This window comes from Triturus cristatus, chromosome 3_2 (assembly GCF_964204655.1).
Source record: "Triturus cristatus chromosome 3_2, aTriCri1.1, whole genome shotgun sequence".
In the NCBI taxonomy this organism is placed as follows: Eukaryota; Metazoa; Chordata; class Amphibia; order Caudata; family Salamandridae; genus Triturus; species Triturus cristatus.
In genome coordinates, this window is record NC_140584.1 from 59,958,856 (window position 1) to 59,985,190 (window position 26,335).

The following is a 26,335-nucleotide window of genomic DNA, read 5'->3' on the forward strand; positions in this document are numbered from 1 at the left end:
ATCACTTAAGCTCTGGTCTGCAGTGGTAAAGTGCACAGAGTTGAAGTGCACAGTCCTAAAGCCAAAGAACAAATTCAGCAAAGCAGGAGGGGTGAAGGTGAAAAGGTTAGGGTGAGACTGCAGAGAGGTTCAGGTCCAACAACCTCAAACTCTTTACAAACTTGTGGTGGCACACAGCTTAAAATTGGAACATCCCGGTGGCTCCCTTGATTGTTAATTGAGTAAAAACATATGAACGTCTGCTAGTACCCAGAAAGGGAGACCAACCACACACAGGTTTCCATGGGAACATTCGAGAATGTATGGGGACCATGGAACAATTATTTTGGCCTCACGTGAGGCACATTGATTCAAATATGATGGTGAATTGTTTGTCTTTACAAGGTATGAAACCATAATAGGTTTAGAATAGCAACAGTTATAGAAACTATCGAATGTTTCTCCGGCTGTACATAAGATCAGGGCTGCTGCGCATTCTCATTCCTGTATATGTTTTGTGTTTAATTTTTGGATAAAACAAAAGAAAAAATCAAATATTAAAAAACTATGCCAGGGAAATTTGTGCTCGTCACTAATTTAGTTTGACATACTGTTAAGATATTAGTGAGGAGTAGATTATGATCAGATATTCCATAATGTACAAAGCTGTAGATTCTTATAAAACATGCACTTCAATTGTTTTTTGGGCATCTCGAGGTCTCATATATTTACCAGGAGATAATATTGATGACCTTTTGTTAGAAGTACTTTACATCTACCCTTTATATACTATTCACCGCCTCCCTAAGGAAGATACTGGCATTTTTATAAAGTACTAACTTCAGTTATGTTCCAGGATCATCTTGAAGTAACAACATCTTGAGAACATGAATATGTGGGTAATATTTCTGTCTGTTAATCTCCACTGTACTTTATACTCTAAAAAAAAATGTCTCCTCCTCCAGACTGCTCTCACCACAGTCACCAGTTTTGATGGCTTCCTTTTGTTTGTAGATATTTCTTGCGAGCCACAATCAGCCGCAGACTAAATGCCATTGTTAAGGAGATGGATATAGTGGTGCATACACTCAGCACGTACCCAGAGCTCAACTCCTCTATCAAGATGGAAGTGGGAATTGAGGACTGCCTGCACATCGAGTTTGAGTATAACAAATCCAAGTATGTTTGTCAATAACTGCCTCAATTTAGCTATGCCCTTTCAGAGTTTTAAGCTGCTTACTCAGGGAATTGCTATTTCTTATTTCAAACCATTTTGTAGCCCGTGTTCAAGAGTTGCTCAATCTGAAAGTTTCTGCTTTTAGAGAAGTTACATGCTTTCTGGGGTTTGTCAAATCATATATTACTTTATTCATGAGCTGAAAATCATATATTACTTTATTCATGAGCTGGTTGTTGTTTTAAGTTCTTTTGTTGGTAAAGAGGCTTAGAAACACTTGAAAAGAGATTGTAACATTGCTTTGCTTATTCTGTTTTTATCCTTTTTCATTTAGATATCACCTGAAAGATGTAATTGTGGGAAAAATCTACTTCCTGTTGGTTCGGATCAAAATTAAGCACATGGAAATTGACATTATAAAGAGGGAGACAACTGGAACAGGACCCAACGTTTACCACGAGAATGATACAATTGCCAAGTACGAGATCATGGATGGGGCACCTGTTCGGGGTGAGCCCCATTTAACCCTCACTGAACGGGCTTTGTAGTGCATTCATAGAGGAATCCTACATGTGAACCTGTGTATGTGCGGACCTTTCCTCTTATCATTTTCTTTCCCAGAATAATGGCCATCCCTTCATAGCTGTTTAGTGACTTAGTGTTCTCAAATATTATTTTATTGATTTAATGTTTGGGATCTTTTTTTCCCTCAGGTGAATCAATTCCAATTCGACTCTTCCTGGCGGGATATGAGCTGACCCCTACCATGAGAGATATCAACAAGAAATTCAGTGTGCGCTATTACCTCAACCTGGTGCTGATTGATGAAGAAGAAAGGCGCTACTTTAAACAGCAGGTATTTTTGGGATGGGGCTTGTATTCCCATTATTTGTGTAAAACATAGGGTGTGTAGGGTCCTTGCTTGCACTGATGGAAGTTCAGTGTCGAAAACATGTTTTTTAATGTGTTCTATGTTACACTGTTCAGTTTTAGACACCAGTAAATACAATTTGACCTGAGAAAATCAATCTTGTTTTGCTTATTTCTAATTTTAATGTTAAGTGCCCCTAATAGTCACTATGCACCTCCTAAAGAGAAGATCAACAAAATACATAGACATCTGTAATAAATATAAATTAATATGGAACCACCCGACCTGTAGAAGTTCTGATGTACTTAATTGTTGTGTACAGCACTTCTATCAAAAGGGCACACAATTTTTTCAAAAATGAAATATTTTTTGTTAAAATAAAATGCTGGTTGCCTCTCCCTCCGATCACTTTTGAAAACTTCTACTTTAAAGTATTTTTGGTTAATAATATAATTTATACAGAATTTCAGCGCACTGTAAATAATAATTTTGCACAATTTTACAAATCTCAGTTAGCTTGATTTGGAAGTTTGGTCATTGTTAAAAGCTTTACTGTTTAATTTGCCAGGGAAGCAGTTTTTTGCATGTATCGTACTCTGTTTTACTTCTACCAACTGCCGCCTTTATGGTGAAATGAGCAATCGGCACTTGAACCATACAGGAAGTACATTGTTACAGATCTGCTAATATCTAGTTAACACAACAGTGAACTTATCTATCGGATAAAAGTAGTTTTGTTTGGAGATTCACTTGTTAACTGGAATAGACCCAGTGGTTCTGCCTCCTCAGTAAATTGAGAAATTTGGAAAGCAGATGAAGAAATCGGTGCCAAACAGTGACCCTTCCCACCAAAAACAATAATCTTGATGGCAGTGCTTCAATTGCAAGGATTGCCAGTGAATTTTAAGACAGACTTGGCTAATGAGTCAATAAAAAAAATACGTGGCTTGCATTGCTCATTTTACATATGCTAAAATTCCAGGTCTGTTTTCTTCTTTTTCCATTTCCATTGACAGAAATAGGGTGGGGTGAGGGGGGAGTGTTGAAGGTGGCAGTGTTCACATAAGAGGGCAAGCCATGCCAATCATTTAGCCTGGAAAGAAAGAGTGGAAATGTGTATAAATAGATACAAACTAATATTTATATGACTTTCTTTTACATAACGCTTCCCATAATGAAAATGATGCATAATATTTAATCCTAAATAAATCAAAGGAAAGCTTGGCCTAGGAGTCCAGGATGTTGGTTGCTCTTAAGAGAGCTCCATGACCTGCCCCTACTGATCTAGGGGCATCCTGTTGCTGACTGCTGGTTCGCTCCCCAACGCCACCGGCCTGTGGAGGAGTCAAAGAGGGCTACCCATGCTCCTTTTCTCAATGCAGGGCAGTAGGAGGTTGGCTTAGTATATGGTGTACACTTATTTAAGTGAAGCACCTTGCACAAATCCAGATAACTCGTATAGTGGTTTTAGTGGTCTTAGACAACCATAGAAAGCTCTCGAAGTGGTAGCTGTGGAGAGCAGCCTTCAGGCTTATCCAGGAGTCTTAAGGAGCTAGTTTTACCAGATTTAAACGTCAATTTTAGGTTAAGCAAAAAAGAACTACACAATGTATATATACAAATGTGTATTCATTAAACAACACTCACTAACACATTGGTATATCTCCTACCCGGAGATATAAACACAAATACACAATAATACTTCAATTGCAATAGGTAAGTAAGCACAAAATACATTGGTCTCCAGGGGGAGCTCAAACCATATAAAAAAAATATTTCATGCAAACTGCTACCGAAGTCTGGACTTGGACCAGGAAACTCAGAGGAGCTGGGGACCCAAGGAACCACCCAGGATAAGTATCCAGGAACTCCATGGAAGCTGTGTGCAGAGTGGAAACGCAGCCATGTGTCCAATAGAAGTCAACAGGAAAGTCGCGGTTGCAGTTTTGGAGAAGGACCCTTCCCAGTGGACCCTGAAAAACCCTGTGAAAGACAGAGGTTGGAGAGCCACCCCACCGTGGATCCCCCAGGAACCAGGATATCTACACCAGGGAAACAGAGTGCATAGGTTCAAAGTAACGACGTAAACCGCTGTAGACCACAATGGATGACTTCAGAAAAGATGCTGCTGGCGAAGATGTGCAAGAGTATGGAGAAATCCAAGGGAGGAGTCTTGAAAAGGAGAGCCTGTAAGCAGAGGGGACTGAGTCTGTCACTCGGACATGATCAGGAGGCACGGAAGAGCAATGGCCACTGATGTTGGATGGTTCAGGAGTAATGACGGTGACCTTGTCGCTGCAGATGTGAGGACCAGGTGACGCTGAGGAAGACCAGGAGCCATGCACGAGCTGTCCCCCATCAGAAGTCGAGAACCAGGGCGTCTGTGTCCTGCGGGAGCACCAGCAGGCCTTGGCAGCTGCAACAGGCGTAGAAAGCGAAGAAGGAGCAACGTTGGGACCAGGGACTCGCCACAAGCAGGAGAATCAGTTTAGGCCCTGAGCAAGCAGGGGAGCCCACTGGAGCAGAAGACCCTCAGGAGGACCCACAGGCCAAAGTCACAGGAGTCACAAGAGGACCACTAGTAGCTCACCAAAGAAGATGGCCCACAGTGCAGAGGATGCAGTGAGGACACTTTTCCTGGCAGGAAGAGATGCTGGAGACTTCTTGTTGCCCGAAGATCTCAAGTGCAGAGCCAACAAGCCTTGGCGCGGTGCACGGGTCTTTGGTCTCAGCGGTTCCGACGAGGGATATTGGCCTCAAAATTGCAGAGAGGACAGGTCAGGCCTTTAGGGAGTTGGAGAACCACCACCTATGTTGCTGAGCCTTTCAAAGTCTGTGGGACGTCCGGAGCAGCGGACCGGTCAGCTTCGTTGTGATGCCTGCAGATGCAGGGGAGTGACTCCTTCACTCCAAGGGGGATTGCTTCAAGTGTCCTTTATGCCTACATGTCTGTTGAAGATCCTGGAAGAAGCACAGACACAGACGATGAAGAAGACTTACAGAACAGCGAGAGCAGGAGCAGCAGGAGTATTCCTTGGTGCTGTCTCAGCCCCAGGTGAAGTCCAAGGCGCCCAGACGGTCGAAGTTGAAGTGGTTTCCGGTTTGAATATTATCCCATGACGAATCAGAAGAGCCACCCACAGGTAAGCCCTTAAGTACCCTTGGGAAAGGGTTGGGACAATTCAAGGGTCCCTCCCAGAGAAGGGGCTGGACAGAGGGGAGGATACTCCCATGCCCTTTGTCCACTTTCGCACCAGTGTGGGAACGGTCTCAAATGAGAGTATGCAAGGAGGGCACCAAATATGCCTTTCAAAGCAGTCTGGTGGGGTGGCAAAGACCCCCACCCCAGCCCAATACACTAAGTCCTGTCTGGGAGGTGGGCACACCTCCCTGTGACAGGAAACCTATTGTTCTACCTTTCCCTGCTGGAGCTCAGCAGTAGGAGGGCAGAATTGTGTCTGAGGTCGGAAGCAGCACTAGCCTCCTGGCAGACCCTGGAAGACTGTTACCGGGAGTAGTGAGAGCCTTTCCAGAGGAGCCTCCCAGTGCATAGAATCATACCTCCAGCACCGGAATTGGTGTTGGGGTAGGATTCTAACATGTTTGATACCAAACATACCTGGGTACAGCACAGCCACTACATAGTTATCCACCGCGTAATGTCGTATGGCCACTATAGGTGTTAAAATGGCTGGCCGCACTTACAAAGCATGGAGGGAATGACTCTGGGGTTTGTAGAGGTTACCTGCTCTTTCAGGGGCACCCACACACTTATAATCTCGCACCCTGCCTTTAGGATTGAAAGACTTCCTTAGGGGGGACTTATGGGTTTTAAGTGCAGTAAGGAAACTTATATCTGTCGTAAGTGGCACTAGCACCAGCTCACACAGGCCGCAATGGGAGGCATGTAGTCAGTCTGAGTGGTGTCTCATGGGTGACACAAAACATTCTGCAGCCCATGGAAGTCTCCTGGTGTACCTATGCCCTGGGTACCTCAGTACCATATACCAGGGACTTGTAGGGGTACACTAGTAGCCAATTGTGGAGGTATGGAAGTACTTATCATAGCCACATTTTGAAATAAATAGTGACAGTCAGACTAGTCAAAAACACATACACCAAAGAAAAAGTGGGGGTATCCATGCTGGAAGGATCCTACCTTCCTACAAGGACCATTTTCAGGAAAGACTGTGGCCTAAGCCCCTGCCTATCCCACATGATTGGGCAAAGATGGCGGATTGCTGTGTCGGCCCCCGGGATAACACCTATCCACATTCTGCAGCCGACCAGTTGGCTCGAGACTGACTTGGGGACCCTCTGAAGAGACATGTTAAACCTTGTCTTTCCCAGGATGGCATGAGGATGTCTCGCATGGACTGAAGTGTGGATCTTGTGGGGCCTAGTGCCAGCTGCAGCTGTGGGGTGGAAGTAAAGCAAACTGGAGTTTTGCCCCGGGCACCTAAGCTTGGAAGCCTGAGGACTGAACCAGACCAAGGCAGTGATCGATGAGTCTCCGTTTAGAGGGCTCCCTGCCTCTGCCATGCTGTTGTGAGCGGGCTCCATTCGAAATATGCACTTGGGTTGGCTGTAGGTAAGACTCCTGAGGCTTGTCTAGGGGCAGCAGAGCAGTGATGATTGAGCCCTTGTTGCCTCAATAGAGGGTGTACCTAGAAGAGTGGAGACCAAAGGGGCTGAGATCACTGCGTCAGCTGGTGGTGGCAGTGCAGCGAGGACTGAAGCGGCCTATTGGTTCTGGGGATGGGTCCTGGACAGCTCCAATGGTGACTAGTAACAAGGTGGGCTGGTGAAGCCAGCCCTGTCCCATTGACTATTGACTCTGAAGGATGGCACCCAAGGCAGAAATCTACTGTCCTGTATATGGTAAACACCAGATGAATTATACACAGCATCCCTCAGCCTTACTACAGTATGCACTGAATGAGTTATTGGCAGCTGTCACACTTCCGCGTCCACAATAACGAGACCACTGATCAGGGCACTGGAGTTCTTATACGGATGCTCGTGCTGCCTGCGGCTGGCATAGAAGCTTGCAGTTCAAGCGGGCCGAGGCTAAGATTCCTCATATGCATCTGAAGTCGTAGTACTGCCTTGGAAAACAGAATCCAGTGTTAAATTGTTGCCTGGCCTATGCTCCACTAAACCCTGCAGTATAGAGCATTGTGAAGGCACTTTGGGGCTCAAGGGGAGACATCAAAGCATTAAGTTCTGCTTGGACTGCCCTAATATGCACCTGGACTGTGACCATTGTAATCTTTGATGCCCTGTTCTGGGCTGTCTTCCCTTTGCCGGTTGGGTCACACACATCCATCTGAGCTGGCTTACTTCTGCCTGGAGCCCCGGAAACCCTGCCAATAGGCTTTCCAAAGATGTGTAATCTTATTCCCCCAAAACTTAGGAGGAATACCTGGGGAAACCTTGTGAACTCCTTGTTGCACAGAGGGGTTCTAGATTTATGCCACAGATACACAAGTACTTATCAGAGCAGCAAACATGGGAAGTGACTGGATTCCCTCCCCCCTTCACAAGCGCAAACCAACATTGTCATATATACTTCTCGAGCCCCAATTCCTCAGGCACCACACTACAAAAAACTACAGGTCCCCCACGCGGCTCTGGAATAAAGAATAGCTGAAGTAAGAATGGACATAACACTCCTCCAACAACCCTTATACAATGTAGTTGACGAGTTTCAAACACAGGAATGCATTGCGAAATTGGAAGACGTGGTTACAGAGCTGCAGTCTACCGTATCATGCCTCACCACAGCATTCAAAAGCCTGGGGAAAAAATCCAGAAATGCTGAGAACAGGGCAAGGAAGAACAAACTCTACTTTGTTGACTTTCCGGAGGAAGTGAAGGGCCAGTCTCGTAAGAGGTTGTTAGAAACTGGTACGACCGCTTGGTTGTGAGCATATAGTCACTTTTCTTTGTTCTTGTAAGTGCCCACGCAACATTAGTTCAACGTCCCCCATGGGTGTGCATCCACATCCCACCATGGTTCAGAACTACAGGCATTGGGATGTGATCCATAACTATTGCTCCATGTTCAAGTCTCGTGAGGCTACATGGGACTGGACGGCCGAACGGGAACAGTTACAGCGCAGTCCTCCTTCTGGCGGTGGGCGATTGAGGGTTGGTTGGAACAGAGGCAATACAACCTGTGCAGTGCATGTATTCCACCACAATTATCTAAACCCACTTTTGATGATATTTGAAAGTTTATCCTGGGACTACCTCAGGGTCTGACTTGAGTGCCGTCCTGGACCCCACACCAAACTCCACTGTTCCTAGTGTGACAAAGCCATGTAGGACCACCATGATGACTTAGTGGAGATACTTCCTGGGATTGTGCGATATATGGTGAATATGGTACTCCTATGCTAAGGAATACACCAACATCTTAGCTGCACATAAAACCATGTCTCAAATAAACTTCCTAATCCTTCCTGCATGTGGACGTATGGTGTACAACAGTAACAAGAATCCTGCCTCTGAGAATTTGAGATCACTTCCGGTCAAGATTAAAATCTGGACCCTGAGGGAGGGCTGTCTCCCAAATGGTATGTGAATACTTAGTGCATAGTAGATGCACAATATTAACAACCGTTAATGCAAGAGCTAAAAGATTACCTTGAATGTCTGCCATGTATGCTCCCCTGGTACTCTGGGCAGCTCGGAATGCCACCATACTTACTATGACCAAAGCTTTCCTTAAAAAGAAAGTCAGAAAAAAAAGCCAACAGGTAATTGCTTTGGAGGCTAAGCTTATTGCACTTTAGTATGAATACATTGCCAAACATGGATAGGATCCAAAGTCAATAGGAGACTGATGAGGCTTACCTGATACAAATCTTCTTAGAGGAGGCTCGTCAATGCTGGATCACCTTAAACACATTGATCTATGAACTGGTACACTAGCCACCAGAGAGGTCACCTCCACAGTGATTTCAGTAATGGTAGACCCTAGTGGGAAACAAGTGAAGGCAGCAATAACATCTGCCTTTGCCTTTTACTACCAAATCCTCTGTGCAGTGCAAGAGCACTCCATAAGCAGCTGTTTCTCCCCTTTTGTTGAAGCTCTCCCAGTGATTACACTGGATGCCCTACATAGACTCCTTGGAGTATCCTATCATGCTGGAAGAGATTGAGGCAGCTATCAATGACTTGAAGCCAGGTAAAGCACTAGTCCCGAGAATAGTTCCCCCTTGAATCTTACTGTAACTGTAAGTTGGTCCTCTCGCCTCACTTGTTACTCACATATCAGGAATCCATAGAGATGAGTTTTTACCCCACCCGCCCAGATTTGGACTTTGCCACAATTGTTGTAATTCATAAAACTTGACATCCCCCTGACTAGCGATGCTCCAACATGATTGTTAGTGCTCTGTCTCTTTTACATGTTGGTGGGATTTTGTTTTAACTTTACTGGCTCAAGGGAGTCATGTCTCGAGTCCTGGCCTGCCAGTCCCATCGGTGGACACCAGACTTAACTTCATGCCGGGGCCAGATAAATTGATAAATATGCACAATAGAGTTGGGCGAGCCACTAAAAGCTCGAGCAAGATGTCTGCAGTGCTTCTGCCTCAACTCAAGGTCCTCTTAGATCCTCGAGCCCATGCACCAGCTGAGCTTTCACGAGAAATAATGTGCCCTAGTGGCTACTGCTGTCGATCATGTAACATAGGGAACAGGGTTCGACTCTTGGCCTCAGTTTTCTGTAAAAGTAAATGTCTTGAAGTAGCTACAACTATTGTGATCTTCACTGATTCTTACCTGGACCTACCTAACCTTGTTTGCAGTCCACTGCAATGAATGATCTGATAAAACAGTAATCAAATGCATCACCAATGGACAATTATGCTGTGCCAATCAGATGTATAGGGGAAAGCGAGGAGCTAAGCTTGTGGAAGTCTGCCATCTCCAGTGTAATGATTGTAGAATACTCTTCAGCTATTCCTGTTGGCCAGTGGTTCGCACCCTCCTTCTCCTGATTAGCAGCCGCTGTTCCTGACTAATGGCTAGCTGGTGGCCTACCACCCATGGGTGGTACATATCTACGTGAGGGGCCAACATCATCCCTCTATCCATTGCTAGCCTTATACTAGACTTCTGACGCATCATCAGGCGCACCCATAGCTTCCGCCTATTGAGTTTTTCAGTTCCCCTTGGTGCAGTAGGCCTGACTATGTGCTAGTCAAAATAATGCTGCATCCTGTAAATCTCGAATATATCTCCCTGGTCAGAAAAAAAGGTTCAACTAGCTCCTTTAGTTATAAAGCAAAGTTCAACGCTATGTGAAACTGCCCAAAAGGATGTGCAGCTTCTGCCTGTTGCCAACCCTATAATCTCATCCTAAATGAATTAAGGATAAAGCATTAACCTTTGATATGGGAAAGAGATGCTCTCTAGTGACAGAATTGCACAGCGACCAATTTATATGATCTGAGACAATTACTTAATATAACTTTATTTCACCGAGCCTCCTTTTTGATCATTATCATGTATGACACCACCTTCAAATATGTGATCCTCAGATGTGCCACATATAAAAACCCCTCTTGCGTTTCATGTAAAAGACTAAAGTGATGCCCCAGGCTTCTATAATAAAAGTCTAGTTCAAATATATAGGGTACACATGACAACAGACTTTCCTCTTAGTTCCCTAATAGCATTGTCATCGGAGTCAGGGCAGCAGTGTTGCTCAGTTCATGTTTAAAAATGTACTTTTTAATAAACACTTGTTAATGCAAAAATATAATCTGATGTACTAGGGTGAAACACATTCAAATATTTAAAAAAATACTTTTTGGGGATTGTGATGAGATTGCTTCATATTTGAACATGTTTGTTGCATAAATTATCTGCCAAACATTTTCAAGGCTCGGCTCGAGCATGGCCTCTTTGAGCCAGAGCTGAGCCTTGGTTCTAGCTTGTCTCGCTTGTTAACGTCTTGGCTTGCCTCACCTCGAATAAATGACTACTTGTGAAGCTTTTGAACTCCCCACCAGCACTCTGGTCACCTGTGTTAGGGGGTGCCGTCCAAACCTACCAGCTGACTGGCTAGCCTTTGCCCTGTCGATTGAGGCTGAGAGGGACAAGGGGAACCGAGCCTGCCTACCAGCAGGACCACACCATCAGCAGCTAACAGCCAGATGGAGCTGGCCTTACAGTGGAGCTGCCTTATGAGACAGCACTACAGCCAGACCAGAAGTTAAGTCAAAGAGCAGGCTTCTTCCCAGGCAAACACCAGGCTCATCCTGCCTACAGTCAACACAGTGCTCCACATTTAATAACCGTTTCTACACAGCGGCTATCAAGTGGCTTGGTTTTGTGGCTCGCCGTGCTTTATCTGAAAAGGCACTTTTATGACTGGCTTCAACATTTTTAACAGCACATTCTCGGTAAAGCCGCATTGTTGAAACCAAGAGACTATTTTGCAGATGTCTGAACATGAGCAGGCCGAACGGCAAGCAATAGCTGAGGGAAAATTGAAGCCCAAATCAAGGTAAATTTCTCCGATTGATTTAAGGGTAATGTGAGAAAAATAAAAACAGAACAAATGCATGTATAAGCAAAGCACCAGAAGAAGCACCTGTTTCCTATAGCCTGCCATCTGCGCATGTTTCAAAACCTTAAAAACAGTGCTTAATTTGAGCAGATGGTTCCAGGTGTGCATCTGCACCAGTAGCGCTGGTGTCAAGGAAAAGTTGTGGGGAGGAGGAGGGTGGATGACCATAACATCACAAAAAAACAAGCATTGGCATAGCCAGTAGGTCTCGCCTTTGGGACCTTATAAGTGTTTAGCCATGCAACAGTTGATGTTGTTGCACCAAGGATATTGTGCTGCATAACTAAATACTTGTAAGGTCCCAAAAGTGAGACCTATTGGATATGCCAATGCTTGTTTTTTCCCCTTTTAAATCTAATTAACAAACAATGAAACAGCTGCCTGTATGCTCCATCCACCTGCATGTCGCCAAACTTTACTTATACAAAATGTCTTCGTTTAAAGCATTGTGGTGGAAAAAAATAGCTAAATGCTACCTCTGTCAGAAAGGAAGTGTGCCCAATAGGATTGACTCACTGTGGCAAATGGTGAAGTAAAATCAGTAGGTTCTGAATATGGCTAACACAGACTTGACTATGACCGGTGGGAAACGTAATGTTGTCCCATCAAATATTAACTGTCAATAATTTTTTTTAAACATAAGATAATATTGACCATCACAGTAGATTATCTGAAAATATTGGACTGCTTTCCACATTTAAAGGAAGCGGGGAGTTTTATGGTGGGGTTGTTAGGATCTGCAGAGAATATAAGGGCTACTTCTAAACTCCTCTAGCATAAAAGTCCAAAAACCCTTCTCATGTTGAGGCAAAACTCTTGAGGTAAAAATGAATTCCTCTAATTTGTTTCTTTCTTTGGCCCAACAGTGTTTCTCCCTTCTTAGCTTTACTCGTGGAGCAAAGCAGCATCCACTTTGGCAATCATGGGGGCAGAGCAGGGGGTCTAGTGCTAGGTCCAGACATGACTTGGTACCCATTTAAAGCGGCAGGTCAAATATCCCATCATGATATCATTGTGGACCACCGTTCACTGCTCTTAGTGATAGGCCTATCTCCTTTGTTGGTTGCTTACTATAATTTGCTCAACTCTGTGCCGCCTTCGGTCATAATTGATGCCTGTACCATTTTGGGGACACCAAACCTTCCTCTGAAAGCTGCGTTTTCTTTAATGTTCTGATTCTTGTGTTTCTCTGCATACTATATAATTAGAACGACAGATGCCGAACTGCTTACACTTGAATGATGTTGGCAGTCCATTGTCCCTCGGCTGCTAATTGCAGCCCTAGTGAATGTAGCTGTGCCAGAGCCCTTGGAGGCCATGTCCTTCTACCAGACAGGTAAGCCTCCACCCGAAAAATTCTTGACGTGAGCCCATCTGGCATTTAGAGCCCAGTTCCATATAAACTCTGAAGAGGGCTCCCAAAGTGGTGCAAGGTTTGATTTAAAGGTGTTTTCACATGACAATTGAGTGTTTAGATCAATAAAAGGTGGCGGAAAGATGCTTAATATGCTGTGCCATTTAAAACAAAGTGCTTCGTAAAAGTAAGCTGTATAAACAGCAATGATAAATGAGTGAGTAGGGAGGAGGAGAATAGATCTAGTCACTTTTTAGGTCTCGCCTAGGCAGTGCTTGCGCTGCCTCTTTGATCCATGCTGCATCTAGGATATGGGCTTGAAAAAACGCCCATTGTTTTCATTGGTTCCTGATGTTGTCCTTTAGAAATGCTGGCTTTTCATTGGTGAATGCACTTAGTAGTCCCTCTTTTTGGAATTTTGTATCATCCCATGAGGACTGACATCTTACATGCGATCTTACTGTTCAGGTTTTTTATACTTGAAGAGAGCGCTTTTTTTGTTTTTAAAGTTGGCCTTCCTCTTTACTAGTTAACGGTTCTGCTTACTTGCAGAATGAAACTGCGGTCGCATTATTGCTTGCTGTCGCTTTATCTCCCGTGCCTCCCCCTCTCACAACACCATTCGCAGGCCCCCACCACCCTTTAGGACACTACTGTTTTGCTTGTTTTTTTCTTCTTTACAAACACTTTTCTTTATATAGCATACCTCGACATGGGCTCGAGGAAATTAATCGGCCCATTATCACAAAATGTTGAGCCGGACAGCAGACTCGAACACGGATCACCAGTCGGCAGCTCTCACCGCTGCGTCATATCCTTTGCCTGGCCATGTTGCAGGGTGCAGTACAATATGTGGCCAATTGAGGACCCAAGGGTCAAATAGTGACAGCCTGTGGTACTGCACCCTCACAACACTTCCTCGTTTTAGCGTGGAGTCGGAACTACCATTTTCACTCAGAGCGCTACAGCACCATTGCAGGTGTTCTGCATAAAAAATAAACTGAGTTTTTTATTTTATTAAGGTGGGGAGGGCATATCTGTTGCATAGGTAAAAAAAAATTGAATTTATAATGCATTTCCAATGCTTGTACTTTTTTGGTTATGCCTCGCACATGTATGCTGGAGAAAAGGTATGGAAATCAACGATGGAGCAGGCAGGAACATGGTAACCTTGAATACTTAAGAACAAGTTGCCCTAAAATGAACAGCCAAGTGACTTTTTGGTTTTATCTTTTGTCAAACAAAATTCTGATGAATACATCTGCTTCTGGATTCCTCACCTTTTGAATTACCCCCAAGCGCAGCATTCCACAAAAACTTTTCTCCAAAGCTATCCTATGTTGACGAGGAAGTCACAATTGAACTGCTTCGCACGCGACTTCGCGTGGGATCATAGGAGCCATAAGAAGGACTTGTCAGCATGCTGACGTTAGTTCCCTTTTTTCTGCGCCGTCGACACACAATGTTTTTTTCCAGGGCTCTCCATTTTTGGGAGTTTCTTTGTTGCAGGTTCTGCCTGTAGTTGTAGCAGTGTCATGTCTACCCAGCGGAAGTCTGGGTTGAAGCCTTGCAGGGAATGTGGGGGTCAGATGTCTATTACTGACCTCCATGAGGATGGTTTATGGTGCCTCTCCTCGGGCCACGATGTAGAGGGGTGTTTGTCATGCAGGTGCATGAATCCGAAGACCCTAAGAAAGATGGAGGCCAAGCTGTTTATGGCCCAGGCAAAGAAGCCGAAAAGGGGCCGGAGGAGATCGAGATCCAAATCCAAGTTGCCCACTCTGCTTAACTTGAAGTCATCGAGAAAGCATAAAAAGAAGCAGCGCCATGCTTCAGACGTCAGTCGTCGAAGGATGAATCTCCTTCGCCTCAGGTGACTCCGGCTCAGTCTCCGAGTCTCTCCGGCACCCAGGGAGGCGACGCCTTCACCTCCGGCCACTCCACCCCCAGCTCCAGGGTATCTGGTGCCGTAACAGGAGCCAGTTAGACTGCCTCCTCGAGTGGTCTTTGAACCGGCAGTGCCAGATCCAGGCTATCTAGCCTTTCCGGCGCCAGGTACGAATCTATCGCATTTCCTGAATGCAATGTTTGGCATGTTTGCCAGAGCAGTTTACCCTGCTGGTTCGCCGGTTGGCACTTTGGCACTGCTTTCCGACTGCCTTGGAGGTTTGCCACCTCACTTCTCACATGCACCTTTCATGCCAGTGGCTCCAGAGGGTTGGTCGCTCCCGACACCGAGGTTCTCAATGCCGGTGCAATCCCTGGAGGGAAAGCTGCTGTTGGATGGGTCTTCTCCGGTGCCGTCTGGCTCCGGTCTGGCGCGGACTCTGCCTCGTCCGGCATCTAAGACCGTTCCTGTGGAGTCTTTATCGATTCCGGTCCTGAAGTCACCGGCGCTGCGTCTGGCGCCACTGACAACAGTCCCAAGAATAAGATCCAGGAGGGAAGCACAAAGGATGCTGGAGGAGGAAGAATATCAGGAGCAGCGGGAAGAGGTTGAGTAGGGTGAAATTGTAGACCCTGTGCAGGAGTTAGAGGGCCTACCGGAGGCTGGCGGATTGTTGGATTTTGACGGAAGTGCTCCATTTCCAGTCTTCTGTTTCGGAACCTCTGTTACTTTTTAATGAGGCTTTGACTGAACCCATTTTACAGGTGTGGCAGAAACAAATGTCTGCTCTTGCAGTGTCCAGATCGGTAGCCAGGAGATATAAGGTGGCCCCGGGAGATCCTGCTTTCCTTTCCACTCACTCATCTCCTGAGAGTTTAGTGGTCATCTAAACAGTCTGCAGGCTCTCTCCCATCCCCACCTGCAGATAAAGAATCCCAAGAGGAGTGAGCAATCGGCAAAGGAGGTATTTTCTTCAGCCAATATGGCTCTGAAATCTACAAATGCAACATGTCTGCTGGGTCGCTATATCCACGCTTTGATGGACTCAGCAAGGGAGGTACTCCTCAAGCTTATGGAGGATGTACAGGGCCATTTTGCGGAAGTATTGTCTGACACCCAAGCTGGGGCCCGTCCGGTCATTCAATCAGGAATTGATACTGCGGACTCTGTTGCCAGAGTAATGGGTTCCTCGGTTGTGACCAGAAGGCACGCTTGGCTAAAGGGGTGTGGGTTTTCCCTTGATGTACAGGCCACCCTATTGGACTTACCTTTGACATCTCTCGTCTTTTTGGTGCCAAAGCGGACTCAGCGCTACAGTGCTTTGAAAGATAGCAGAGCCACAGCAAGGTCATTGGGTCTTCGGTTCCAGCCCAGAGGTTTTGGGTACCGCAGATTGAGGGTTTGGCAGGACTTCTTTCGAGCCAAACAGCAGCACCAGTCGCAGCAACAGGCAAACCCTCTGTATAGCTTATACAGAGGAAAAGGTAGAGGTTGTGTGTGAGGCACAGCTCGGTAGCAAGTCTACTTCTCCTCTCCTGCCCCTCCAACTCCAAAGCAGCTCTAGATCCACCATCCTAGAGCATGTTAGTTCCATGGGAGGACGGGTGCCCCATTTTCTACGAAGTTGAAGGTCTGTTACTTCAGATTCCTGGGTGTTGGATATCATGGAAAATGGGTATGCCCTTTCCTTCTGGGAGTTTCCCCCCTACTTTCTCCCCCCGACAGGGTTGGTGCTCAGAGGAGCACCTGTTGCTACTACAACAGGAGGTTCTGTCTTTACTGCAGAAAGGTGCGATAGAGGTGGTTCCGGAGCTGGAAAAGAGTCAGGGATACTACTCCCAGTACTTCCTGATTCTAAAAAAGGACATTCGTTTGAGGCCGATCCTAGACCTCAGGGTCTTGAATTTTTACCTCTAGCACGAGAAGTTCAAGATTTTGACCCTAGCTCAGGTTCTTTTTGCATTGAGCCGGAAGACTGGATGGTCTTGATTGATTTGCAGGATGTGTATTTTCACTTTTCCATCCTGGAGTCGCATCAAACGTTTTACGGTGGGGTCCCAACACTACCAGTTTGCGGTCCTTCCATTTGGTCTTACTTCAGCAACTTGGGTCTTCACAAAGGTGATAGCGGTGGTAGCAGCACATCTCAGAAGGTCGGGGTTTGGCTACTCAAAGCAAAGTTGCCAGAGATGGTGTGGCATAATTTGCAAGAGACTGTTGTTCGACTTCGGTTTTTCTATAAATTTACCCAAATCTCACCTGGTGCCCTCTCACTGCATCCTGTTCATATGGGCAGTACTGGACTCTACTGTGGTTTGGGCCTTCCCACCTCACCAGAGGATTCAGGACATCCAGGCTATGATTTCACTTTTTCAGAATGGAGCGGCTGTTCCAGTTCTGAAGGTCTTACGCCTGCTTGGTCTGTTAGCTTCCTTCATACTGTTGGTCAACCAACCACGCCGGCACGAGGGCCCTCCAGTGATGCCTCCTCAGGCAGTGGTTTCAACACAACGGAGATCTCAAGAGGTGGTCAGAATCTCTAGAGAGACACAGCAGCGGAGCTGTTATGGTGGATTGTTTCGGACAACCTGTCTCAAAGGAAACCATTTCAACCTTCTTCTCCGGTGGCCACAGTGATAACGGATGCCTCCAGTCTGGGGTGGGGAGCTCATTTGGGGAATCTAGAGCTCAAATGCCTTTGGTCTCCTAAGGAAAGATTGTTTCACATTAGTCTTCTGGAATTGCAGGCGATGCGTTTGGCTCTCAAGGCCTTTCTTTACTCCCTTCGTGGTCAGTTGATTCAGGTCCTGACAGACAACACTACCGCAACAAACAGGGAGGAGTAGGGTCGTATTGTCTCAGCAGAGTCTCTGTGACTCTGGTCCTGGGTTCAGGACCATCAGATTTGCGTGATTGCGAATCATCTGGCCGGAGTGCTGATGTGCTTGTGGACAATCTCAGTCAGCAGTACTCGGCCGATCATGAGTGGCGTCTCCATCCGGAGGTTGTCCATCGTATTCTCAGAATGTGGGAGTTTTCTCGTTTGGACCTGTTTGCTACTCACCAGAACACGCACTGCACGTCGTTCTGCAATCTCCAGTATCTGATGCGGGGACTGTTGGGGGACGCGTTTCAGTTTGATTGGGGCTCAGGGCTTCTTTATGCGTTTCCTCCCAGACCCTTGATTCCTCAAGTTCTGAGAAAGATTCGCCAAGACCGGGCCCAAGTCATTTTGATTGCCCCGGATTGGCCAAGAAGGGTGTGGTACATAGACCAAATTTACCTCTTGTCGCGCCCTCCGCTCAGTCTCCCTCTCAGGGCAGACCTTCTCTGGCAGTCGTAGGTTCTACACCCCCACCTACAGAGCCTGGAGCTTCATGCCTGGAGATTGAACGGGGCAACCTGAGCTCTTTCTCTGTTACGCCGGACGTGGTGAATGTTATTTTATCAGCCAGAAGACACTCCACCAAATCTGTATATTCTGATAGGTGGGCCAAGTTTGTAAAATGGTGTGAAGAGAGATCGGTTGAGCCCTTGCAAGCCCATTTGTCTAATATCCTGAGTTTCTCTCTTTCCCTAGCACAACAGGGTTGTGCAGTAGCTATGGTTAAAGGCTACGTGTCTGCCTTGTCGGCTTTTTTCTGTTTGCTAGACCCATCCTCTTTATTTAAATCTGATAGTTATGAGATTCATTAAGGGTCTCACCCATAGGTTTCCTTCCACTCCCTCTATAATGCCTTCTTGATGGTGTCTCTCTTTGAACCTTTGCATAGTTGTCCCTTGAGATTCTTAGCGTTTAAGACAATATTTCTGATTAAAATCACTTCCTTTAGGTGGGTGAGTTAACTGCAGGCTCTTAGCCTTCATTTACCTCATTTCATGCTATAAGATGGTGCAGCGCTACTTTCCTGCCTAAGGTGGTCACTCCTTTCCACCTAGGGAAATGTATCACTCTACCCACTTTCTATCCTCCTCTTTCTAAGGTGGAGGAGAGACTTCACCACTTGGACCCTAAGTGGGCGGTCAGCTTCTACCTGGACTGAACTAAAGACTTCAGGTTGGAGGACCAACTCTTCATTGGATATGTGGGCAAGATGAAGGGCAAGGCTGTCCACAAAACAACGCTGTCCAGGTGGATCATCCTCTCCATCAAGTTCTGCTATGCCTTGACCAAGAAGGAGCCTCCTGAAGGATTCAAGCTTATTCCCCCAGAGCGAAGTGGTCTTCATCGGCGTTAGCTAGAGGTGTCCATTTTGTAGACATATGCAAGGCGGCAACTTGTGCCTCCCTCCCCACTTTCGCGAAGCCTTATTGCTTAGACTCGGGGGTGAGGAGGGACGGACACTTCACATGTTCTGTGCTAGTAGATTTTTGGTATAAGTAGGCAGGCACACTCTGCAAGGGGTGGGACTGCTTGGGGATTCAGTTCAAAAGGTGAGGAATCCACAGGCAGGTGTATCCATCAGACAAACAAGTTACGTACCTTCAGTAACTCTTTTTCTGGTGGATACAGTATCTGCCGGTGGATTTCTCACTGACCAACCCGCCGCCCCATTGTCTGCCTGTTTATACCGAAAAATTATTATTATGTATTTTATTGCCGTGATACTGGTCGCTAGGAAATGTCTGTTTTAGAATTTCCAGTTTTAATTGGTTGTGTAAACTTGTGGAAATGTTGTAGGTTCACCCGTTTGCCTTGAAGGCCCGGAAAAAATGGGTGGAACTGACATAGGCACGCCGACTAGGTCTTCTTATGGCTCCGATGAAGTCACATGGAGTTGCGTGTGGAGCCGTTCCATTGTGACGTCCTCGTCGATGTGGGAGAGCTATGGAGAAAAGTTTCAGTGGAGTGCTGCTCATGGGGGTAATTCAAAAGGTGAGGAATCCACAGGCAGATTCTGCATTTACCAGAAAAAGCATTACCGGAGGTAAGTAACTTGTTGTTTGTTTCTCCTTCTCATATTTATCACTGTATACCGAGCAGGTGGATCACTATGCAGCAACCATGCATTCGGTTGGACTTTTGCTACCCATAACTTTTAATTTATATTCTAAACTTACAGTGCTCCGAAGTAAGCTCGAGGTTAGGTTTAGAGCTTAATACATCCTAAATAAATCAAATCCCTGTGCATTTTGATTGCATGGGGTTTGAGGTACTGCTGTTGCACGTCTGCCTTGGGCCAAAGGTATCATTTATAATTTTTCTTACAATGCAATATAGTAAAAAATGTAAGGGTATGTGCCAGAACTGCCCCTGCATATAAGCTTGATTTCTTGGTAGCAGCGCTGCTGTTGAGTGTTTGTTTCTTTTACAGTCAGTGAGGTGGCAAGAATGGTGGTGCCTTATTGTACCATTATAAAGCTATATTTTTAACAAGAGCATGGCACATGGTTTAGGTTTTGTTGAATCTAGTGATAATAGTCTCTCTACTCTTTGCAGGAGATAGTACTGTGGCGGAAAGGAGACATTGTGCGCAAGAGCATGTCTCACCAGGCTGCAATTGCCTCGCAGCGATTTGAGGGGACGTCCCACCTGGAGAGCAGGCCCCAGCCATCTGCTTCGAAGGATGATGACGGGCAGGAGTGAACGTGCATAACGAGAACTGCTGAGCACCTTAACCAGCAACACCAACTTTACAAACCCAAGACCTTTCTGTTGGGGGTGGGGTGGGAGGGTAAGGGGTACAGAGGCCATATTGACTCAATTATGCTCTAAACGGAAAGAAGTAAAGCATTGGGAGAGACTGTTTGACACAATTTAATTTAGCCTGATTAAAGCTTTTATCTGATGGTCATTCCTTCCACAAGTGGAAGGAAAGCTTTTAAATAGGAAAAATTCTTCCGTTCACCATTTATTTAAAAGGGAAACTGCTGTTCTTCTGCCGGACTTTCTTTGTGAGGCAGCCTTAAACTGTCTATTTCTTTTGCATGGGGGGGGGGGGGGGGGGGGGGGGGGTGTTGTCTGAGCTGCTGAATAGGACCTTTCTAACGTTCAGTCTTTTTTGTGCTTTAAATAACTGTGCTTTGTGATCTGAAGTAGCAGATGGGCGGAAGGGTGCCTGTGCTGGACTGTTGTATCTTGTTGCGTTATCAGCCTGATCTAATTAGGCTTGGTCTAGATCTTTCACTCCGTGTATTCCAGTGTTAAAGATTTGAATGTCCCTTTCCTCCTACAGTCTGACAGTGATCTACACCACCCTTTTGCAAAAGACCCAAGAAGCCCAAGTGAGATAGCTGCCTACCTATATGGCTTGGTCAAAGCTGGATATGCAGAGTCTCCTTGCAACTTTACTCACAACCATGAAGGACCAGCCCAATAGTGAGGTTTTGCTGCCTGCCCTTCTAAGGGCGTGCCTGTAGAATTTGATAGCTGGGGATGAACCAACTGACCTGTTGATAACTAAGGGTATGTGGTAGGAACAGGAGAAAATTAGTAGCCTGACGGTGCACTTTTTGTATACAAAGCCTTAACCGTTGCTGCTGTGGAAGATTAACAGAATTGTATTGACCACGTCGCTTCTATAAGTTGCTTTTGTGTTTACTATTTTGCCAGTATTTGTATGTGCCATGGTTGGCACTGCTCTAAATCTATGTCCACTAATTTCACTGAGGGGGTTCTTTCCTTATCACTCAGAATTCTGTTTTCTTTGCTGCTCTACTACCCTCGATATTGAAATAGCCTCATAAGGAGGAAGCAGGAACATATGAAATCTATATTCTCCGATTCATGTCAAGAAGAAAGGTCCATGCTGGATCTTCACTTCTCAGAAGAAATCCCCCTTCTTCCAACTTTTTATTTTTGTTGCCAGGGCTTAAAATGTCCACTTCTCACTGAGAAGTCTCACCCTACTTTAATTAACTGCATTCCAGTAGGAAGGTTCCATTCCTATTCCCAGAGACGGGAAGAGTGTTATTGCTAATGTGAGCTCTGCACATCCTCTGGTTAGTACCACCACAGTCTTTCTATGTCTACACTTTGTCTCTTTAATGACTGTATTTTACGTTTTTGTTTTTTTTAACTTCGTCAGATTAAAATGGCCCACTTCTGGCATTCTTATGCTCTGATTGACTCAGTTATCTCTATTTCATGGCATATTTGAGTTCATCTGTTTCTAGAGTGAATGCCCAGCAGTTCACATGCTCTCTTGAGTGAAGTGCTTTATGGTTTTCACTAGTAGTAAAAGCTGGTGAACATTGAAATTAACAAGCCCAAAGATAACTGGGTAGCAGCACTTCAGTTTCTTGATTGTAGGGTTAGTTGGGTCACTTTATTGATAATCTGGTCTCATTTTTTAGTTGTTGTCTGGTATAAATATAGGATTATACCTCACTTTATAAATGTATGTGTGTGTGTATATATATGTATATATTTGTGTGTGTGTATGTATAGATGTGTGTGTGTGTATATATATGTGCGTGCGTGTGTATGCGTGTCTGTACATATGTGTGTATACAAATATATATTACACAATGGCAATTGTCAGTGTAGCTAGAGGTACGAGGTCACAGTTTACATAGAGCGTTTTCTGTTTTGCTAATAACTCTGGGCGTTTGACTGATCTTCACAAAACTATCCAAATAAATGTCACCCACCTTTTTGCAGAAAGCCGTATCTTTACTGAGAAAATGTGCTTTTTGTGATTTGGTGTAAATCTGTACTGAGTTTTCAAGAAATTGGGAGGATACAGATCCTGTTGGACTGAGCGATCGATTTGGCTGGCCCCAACATGAAGAAAAATATTGCATCCACCCTTTCAGGGCACAAGGACCCTGTCTAAGTTATGACAGAAATTACTAGTGTACCCTGACCCTCATGGCCCTTTGGGGGGGCGGGAGGGAAGGAGGAAGCAGGCCCCTCCCACCCTGGATGAAAATAATTTTAAAAAGTACCAGGGGAGCCATGGTACAGCAAAACTCGTTGGTTTCGCTTCAGCAGAGTGAAAATAATATTTTAAAAAAGAGAAAAATGTGGGGGTCCGTGGGTAGTTGGCTGCTCACAGAGGGTTAAGCACACACCGTATGCAACCAAAAGCAGTGTACATAAGGGCTTGGGCGCAAGCCCAAACCTGTGGCCAACTGCACAACATGCTTAATGAGGGAGTGGGTGAATGTGATTTAATAAAATAAAAATAAAAATCCAGAAATTTCCTGAAATAAATCCAAGGTAAAGTGAAGTTCAAGTTAGTTTTTATATTTACAAGACTGAGCACTTAAACACTGAAATTCACAAGTTCTACTTTACTGAGCGAACTATACTTTGCACTCCCCACCATTCACTGCTTATGACATCAAATATTATCACTCATGATATCTTAAATGACGACATTTATTGCATCATTGATGACATTACTCACTGTCCTATCCGTTGGAGGATGTAGTTTACTATAAGCTTTTCATACTGAAAGGTATCCAGCAAGGTACACTTAAACAATTTTTCATAACATTTATAGTACTAATGGGCATAATCTAGTGCAACAAGCAGAACATGAAGCATATCTGTGCAATCACCCACATTAAGTACATGATATTGTTTTTTTGTTTTTTTACTGGTATTAAGGTGCGTAAGAAATGTAATGACTAGACATTACTGAAGGAGCAAGTTAATAAACCTTGAATACTGTTGAAAAAACAGTGTTTGCTTATTATTTACCTTAATGAGATGTCCACAGCTTTACTTCTAAACTTTAGCCATTTATAAGGCGTTCACTACTAGGCCCTATTGACCTCCGTCTATGGTATGCTCAAATACTTTACGCATATTCCTGAAATGAGCAGAATGGGGTTCACCATTTTCATAAAGCTTACAATTATTTTGCAGTTTGAACAGTCCGTGAGTTACCCATACATTATACAACAATGTAATTCTCAAAATGTTCACTGATCTTTTGGAAATAAATACTGGCACTTTATAAATCTCCAGTTTTTATAGAAATTGCATGTATCACTACATGACAACTCTTACATTGATTGTCTGCATATACACAGATATCAATAGGTGAATAATGTAGTGTAAGGAGAAGCTTTAGTTTTAGTCACATTTATAGTAACAAGCCTTTCAATCACAACACAATCTATTTCAAACATGTGACTGCAACTTGCACAAGTTCCGCTCAGTCTCTAACTTGCATTAATGGAGGACTGCTGGCTGTCAAAACTTCACTGGTAGCTAAAGAGTTTACCATATAACTTTTACTATACTGAATTAGATTTGTCTCCCATACTACAGTATTTCTGTTTGTGGAGCGGTAGCGTGGATGAAGTCATCAGTATTGTGACCAGTGATGTTAGTTGACATGTCATGAGTGATGTAATAAGTGAGGTCACAAGCATTGCATGATGGGGGTGCAAGTTACATTCAGCTCAGTAATGTATAATTGGTTAATTTAATAGTTTTTTGTTCTTGGCTGTATTACAAGACCTCATTTTAACCTTTGTTTTTTTTCCAGTAAAAATTCTAGGGTTATTTTATTTCAACCTCAAGCTACAATCATATTACCTTACCCAACTATGACTCGCCGTAACTTTTCTTACTCCGTGATAAATATATATATATATATGTGTGTGTGTGTGTGTGTGTGTGTGTGTGTGTGTGTGTGTATACATATATATATTTTTACACAAAAGCGGACATAAAACATCTGATGGAGACTCCTAGCTGCAGATTTCTTACCTTAGAATTTTCCAGGCTGGATCTGGTAACTTTTGCGTGGGCAGTACCCCTAGGGTACACTGTCGGGTAACTCAATTCCACTCCGCGTGATGTTGTTGGCGTCGGTTAGAACGTCAAGGTCAACTATAAATGCGCCACCTAGGTGAGCGGACTTCAGTTCTATTTTTTCCCGCATCAGTTAAGCGCAGATCCCAGAAGAGCTACCCCTCTGTTGATTTTTGACAGGTTTTTTTTCAGCTTTTTGACAACTTCAAGATTTTTTCCATTGTGTGTCGAGAGATGTATTTGAGGGAGACTGGCTTTAAAATGTTTGGCGCCTGTCACTGCGCCATGTAGGTTAATGATTCCCCTCCTCGGCTGCCTTTGGTGTCTCGAGCGACCTTGACTCAAAGTTGTGCTTGGACTGTTGGGCCATGGCTCCAAAGGCCTTGTAGGAGTGGGCTATGTAGCTCCTTGCGGCCTGATAGTCAACACCATCCAGCGAGACTCTGCGAAAATCCTGGTTCTTATCGAAGAGGAAGTTGCTGTATCGCTACCGGAGCCTCAAGCCGCCTTACTCCCACTCGAGGTCCTTGGGACACTTGGGGAAGAGGCATAAGAAAAAGAAGTCTATGTGAACTTCGTGTTCACCTTGGCTGTTGTCCGTCAAGGAAAGAGGTAAAGAGCACCGAAGCGCTAGGCACGGTTCTGCAGAGCTGGAGTCAGGATCGACTTTGGGCCTCTGTCCTTTTCTGGCAGCCGGAGCGACCGCCTGCTCAAAGAGTTATGAGTGGGCCGACCCCTCTGGTGAGCCTTCAGAACCCGCAGGGTTGGGAGGGGCCCAATAGATTCCACGGCATCAGCTCCATCCACGCCACCGGTGGGGCCTCTGGGATCTGATTTTGGATCCTGTATGACACCAGTCGTGCTAACGCGACCTTCATCAGCATAGGATCCGAAGCGGGTGCCTTCGGGGATACAGGCGCACACTGGTGGCTCCAATCCCATCTTTATCCTCGATACACTGAGTCTGAACGTCGTCCCTCTATGCCGATTCCAGCACTGGTAAAACCCAGGGGTTCTATTTTGTCGCCTGAGCACTTTCAGGATATTTCAGGCATGGAAGAAGGCTGCGAAGGGTCTATGGACCCTTAACATGTGTCGGCATAAAAAATAGACCAGTATAAGGATCTTGGGGAAGGCAGAGTACTGGACGAATCCCCAGATGCTGGCATGCTCTCTCTGCTAACTGTGGCTTTGGTGGAGGGGGCTTCTTATGCCATGGTGGTACGGAGGGCAGCCAAGGTCCTTAGGCTAGAGTTGCCCTCTGTGCTGGTCAGGATTAATCTCCTGACCGAAGTGCTTCAACCTGGGGCTTCCATCTCTGAACCGCTGTTGCCCTTCAATGAGGCACTTGCTGATGGTCCAAGCCTAGCACAGGGGCTCCAGTGAATAGGACAAATGCAAGCTGCCATCGTCTGGCTCTGGGCGACCCAAAGTTCCTCAGCCAGACCCAGGGAGCAGTCCCTTTCGCCTCTCCGGGCATGAAATCCAAAAGGGTTGGAATTACTTAGGAAGAAAATGTTTTGCTCCTCCATCCTGGCATTGCAGTCCGCGAATACAGCATGCTTGGTGGGCGGTTTCTCTAATTTCCTTTGGAAGACGGTTGTGCAAATGCTGCCACAGGTCCCTGAGGAGGCCCGGGCTATGCTCTCCTAGACAATTAGATGGGAGGGATGCAGCAAAATTCACCATCAGGTTTGGGCTTGACACAACTGATTTGCTGGGCAGAGCAGGTTCATCCCAGGTGGCATGTCTCACTTAAAAC

General features: G+C 45.3%; 1 protein-coding gene across 1 annotated transcript in view; it reads left to right on the plus strand.

Annotated features, from left to right (window-relative positions):
- VPS26B (VPS26 retromer complex component B) overlaps positions 1-21,920 on the plus strand; it is a 68,168-nt gene extending 46,248 nt beyond the window's left edge. Inside the window, exons 3-6 of the mRNA XM_085647235.1 lie at positions 994-1,158; positions 1,491-1,666; positions 1,870-2,012; positions 20,299-21,920. Coding sequence (XP_085503361.1) covers positions 994-1,158; positions 1,491-1,666; positions 1,870-2,012; positions 20,299-20,445 — 631 coding nt within the window. The 3' untranslated portion in view covers positions 20,446-21,920. The remainder of the gene's footprint in view (positions 1-993; positions 1,159-1,490; positions 1,667-1,869; positions 2,013-20,298) is intronic.
- The last annotated feature ends 4,415 nt before the right edge of the window (positions 21,921-26,335 follow it).